The sequence below is a fragment of the Jatropha curcas genome, unplaced genomic scaffold (assembly GCF_041381405.1).
Source record: "Jatropha curcas cultivar XTBG-Jc1 unplaced genomic scaffold, XTBG_Jcur_1.0 HiC_scaffold_871_pilon, whole genome shotgun sequence".
NCBI lineage: Eukaryota > Viridiplantae > Streptophyta > Magnoliopsida > Malpighiales > Euphorbiaceae > Jatropha > Jatropha curcas.
The window spans coordinates 1-4,123 of NW_028322558.1; the positions used below are offsets into that span (position 1 = coordinate 1).

Consider the following 4,123-nt stretch of genomic DNA (forward strand, 5'->3'; position numbering starts at 1 on the left):
TCAGTGCGAGTTATTTTTTCTATTGCACTGAAACCACCAACTCAATTGGTGATTTTAGTGCAACAATCTCTTTCCATGTTAGGACAAATATTAAATTAATAAATAGTTTTGAAAAGATATTAGATTGTGAAATAGTCTTCTGAAGAACATTATTTTTTTCAAAGCCTTATAGGGTGACCATATAGTCTTTCTTTACTTAATTGACTTGAAACCAATAAGAGAGCTTGTTCAAACAACAAGAACAGAAGAAAACTTTCCTTCCATTATGAGATTGTCTTGATAATCAATGAGGAAAGAATGAATATTTTTCCTAGATGTTGCATATGACGATTGGAGGGATTGATCAGTAGCCATTCTCTTTAATCCAACCAAGTCCTGAAACAATGCTCAATTTGATTAGTAGCCCCAAACAAAGAACAAAATAATGCTCGAGGTGTGAAAAGGATGACTCATCCCGCTGCTACCTGAAACAATTGTCGATTTGATCGTTTTGCATCTTTTCTCAAAGAGAAAATTACAGGGACCTTAGGTAGCTACTTGAGAACACCTTATGAGCTGGTTTATGCTTCATGGTTCTTCTCGTTAGCAACAAGTGAGTTTCAAATGAAGGGAAAACACTCTAGAATAAGCTTCAAACCTTTATTAAAATTTACGTAAAATAATAAAACAACGTTAGTTCATGGTTATTCATAAGAGGGGAAATCAGTTTAGGAAAAACAATTACTCCCTCCGTCCCAAATTGATAGACACATTTTTCTTTTTCATTTGTCCCAAATTATTACAATTTTAATAAGCTAGTTAACATGTTAAATCTCTATTATATCCATATTTAATTTTACTTGTTAAAAATAACTTTCTTATTTTTATCAATTACTCTTTATTTTTCAATGCCATTATTTATTGAAAATCGAAACTTTGAAAATTGAAAATGTCAATAGTTACTCATAGTAACTACTACCTCTGTTCTATAATATTTATTATATTTGAGAAAATAATTTTTTCTTAAGTACATATCACATTTGTGGTTTTAAGAGTAACAAATATTTTTTTTTCGGTGTTTACCCCTTGTATATGATCAATAATTATTACTACATCTGTCCCAAAAAAATAGTCCACTTTCTATTTTCACACATATTAAGAAATATAGTTAAATGATAATTTTATTCGTATAACTTTCCTATTATGTCCATCTTAAATAACACATGAGTATTGAAATAATAACTAAGAATTAATGAGCGTTATTGAAAATAAGGTAATTTAATAAGGGTATAGTAGACAATTTAAGGATTAATTATAATGCCAAAAAAAGAAAGTGAAACTATATTTAGGACAAACAAAAAAAGAAAGATAGACTATCTTTTCGGGACGGAGGAAGTACTTTAATTTAATGATTTTCTTAGAGAATTAATATTAAATGAAGGGTAATATAAACATTTTGCTCAATAATTTTTCTAATTTAGACAAATTTAATAAATGTAACAATTATTATGGAACTGAGGTATGTAATACTCCATTAGATAAGTAACTTAGATAATAAAGTAATTAATCTTGGTTGATTACAAAGTAAAATAACCGATTAACGTGTATATCTCATATTAAAGTAGGGTATAATAGAAATATATATATATATATATATATTGTCATTTCTAACAAAAATAACTTCTTTTTTTAATTCTTGTGAAATAAAAAGTGTATATAAATAAGAGACTGAAAGGAGTAAAGAGTAAGTATTTGATTCAATTTTTCGATTCAATCGATTTTTGCGGTTACTTTGTTATTTTTATTCAATTTTTCAATGTGATTGATGAGGTTTGGTTAGTAATCAAAACCTACTCGGTGTAATCGATTTTAGTTCAAGCAATCCTAATAAACCCAAAAGGGAAAGTGCTGTCCTTTTAAAATTAAGATCCTAAAATAATTTGCAATAACAGTGCTAACTTATAATAAATAGTTAAATCTATTTGATAGGAATTTGGTTCACCTCACTCTTTTGTTAAATAATTATTGTTGTGTATGAGAAAGTAGAGTCTTCATTTTCGAATTTATTTTTATAGAATTTAGATTCTTATATTTTTGTTTCATTAGATATATTTTCTATCTACTATAAAAAACCAATATATACAACATAATAGTATAATATAATAAAATTATTCCGATTTTCTCTATTTTTGTTTGGTTTTGATTATTCAAAATTCGATTTTCGATTAATTTTATCTAGTTTGATTTAATAAATTGCTTAAAACTAATCAAACCAATTGAATGCGCACTCCATTATAAAGTTGATAATTGGAATTTTAAAATTTTGCAACTATTTATGATATAAAAGCAAAATTTATTATTGTTGAATTTTAAATAATTTATTTTAAAGCAAAAATTTTTATTTTAATTGTCTTTAAAAGGGTTAATTGAAAATTTTTTAATCAATCTAAGGAACATACTAGAAGAAATTGATAATTGATGTAGAAAGAACACAGGTTCGAGAACATGCGAGAAAAAGCCCCAAATCCTTCTGAAGCATTGAAGGTTCGAGATTTTTCCAGATACAGTTTGTTAGCGAAAGCCCAATTAGATTTCCCGAGAAACTACCAGAATCGTTCTTCTGCATCCTATAAATAATCAAACCCATCAGCCCTAATCCCACAATCGACAATAAGAAGCAGTTCAGTTCTGAATTACTTTCTCAGCGATCTATCAATCTTTTCTAAGCGATAAACAAATTGGAAATGGCTCTGATTCCAAGTTTCTTCGGTAACTCAAGAAGCAGCATTTTCGATCCTTTCTCTTCTTTCGATGTTTGGGATCCATTCAAAGACTTTCCTTTCCCTTCATCTTCTTCGATCGTCTCTCGTGAAAATTCTGCTTTTATCAACACTCGCATAGACTGGAAAGAGACACCAGAAGCTCATGTATTCAAGGCTGAACTTCCTGGGCTTAAGAAAGAGGAAGTGAAGGTTGAGATTGAAGACGACAGGGTTCTTCAAATCAGCGGAGAGAGGAATGTGGAGAAAGAAGACAAGAATGACACCTGGCATCGTGTGGAGCGTAGCAGTGGGAAGTTCATGAGGAGATTCAGGCTGCCGGAGAATGTAAAGATGGATCAAGTAAAGGCTTCAATGGAAAATGGAATTCTTACTGTGACTGTTCCTAAGGAGGAAATCAAGAAACCTGATGTCAAGGCTATTGAGATTTCCGGTTGAGCTATTATTTCCTCTAAACTTACACATATAGCAAAAATATGTTAACAGAGATGATGAAGAAAGAATTAATGGTGTTTGTTCTGTAATTTTGCTGGGTATGACTGTTTGTATTAAATCTATGAGGTTGAGTTTGAATCTTTTATGTAAGGTATTTTCTGTTATATAACGATAATAATATTAGTTCCTTTTAAGATTAATTGATTATTTGGTTTCTGAGGAGACAACTGTAGAAAACACATTTCTATTTCATTATCAGAAATTGAGATTTAAGTGGACAAATAATTAAAAGGAAAATACAAGAAATTTTCTTTACTTAATTGACTTGAAACCAATAAGAGAGCTCGTTCAAGAACAGGAACAGAAGAAACCTTTCCTTCCATTTGGAGATTTCCTTGATAATCAAGGAGGAATGAATGAATCTTTTTCCTAGATGCTGCATATGAAGATTGGAGGAATTAATCAATAGGCATTCTCTATAATCCAACCAAGTCCTGTGTTATCTCCCAGATGGTGTTCAGGATGTTGGGTCATTTTGAGCAAATTTTTACTGTATTCTTGGATTTCTAGCTGATGCTTCAAAAGTCCTTGGATCCAGCAAAACCTGGTCTCAACACTGCTCCTTTTACAAGATGCCATGTATTAATGGCCGAATGGTGATCTGTACTACTTTGTTATTTTCCACAGTAGAAGATACTAAGGAAAATTGTTCCATCATTTCTTGCTGTGCAATGTTTTATGAACAATACAAGCTTCTAGCTTTTCCACTTGCGTTTTGCCCATTCCATCTATTTATTTTTCTTTTGTGTACATCCTATGTTTATTTATTTTATTAATTAGACCAGGTTTAAATTTGCAATCCCACATTATTAAAATAATTTCAATGCTATTAAAGATAGCTTGGTCGAGTAGTTGAAGTGTATTAGACT

The 4,123-nt window shown here is 30.1% G+C and overlaps 1 protein-coding gene across 1 annotated transcript; it reads left to right on the forward strand.

Moving 5' to 3' along the window:
* The first annotated feature begins 2,503 nt into the window (after positions 1 to 2,503).
* On the forward strand, positions 2,504 to 3,394 carry LOC119369272 (17.3 kDa class I heat shock protein-like). Its single transcript, XM_089717131.1, has one exon. It carries the CDS (start codon positions 2,724 to 2,726, stop codon positions 3,195 to 3,197), a length of 474 nt encoding a protein of 157 aa, XP_089573257.1. The 5' UTR covers positions 2,504 to 2,723; the 3' UTR covers positions 3,198 to 3,394.
* Positions 3,395 to 4,123: the final 729 nt, after the last annotated feature.

Bases quoted from the DNA above. Each gene is read 5' to 3' on its own strand.
- LOC119369272 (XM_089717131.1), top strand. From the start codon at position 2,724: ATGGCTCTGATTCCAAGTTTCTTCGGTAACTCAAGAAGCAGCATTTTC.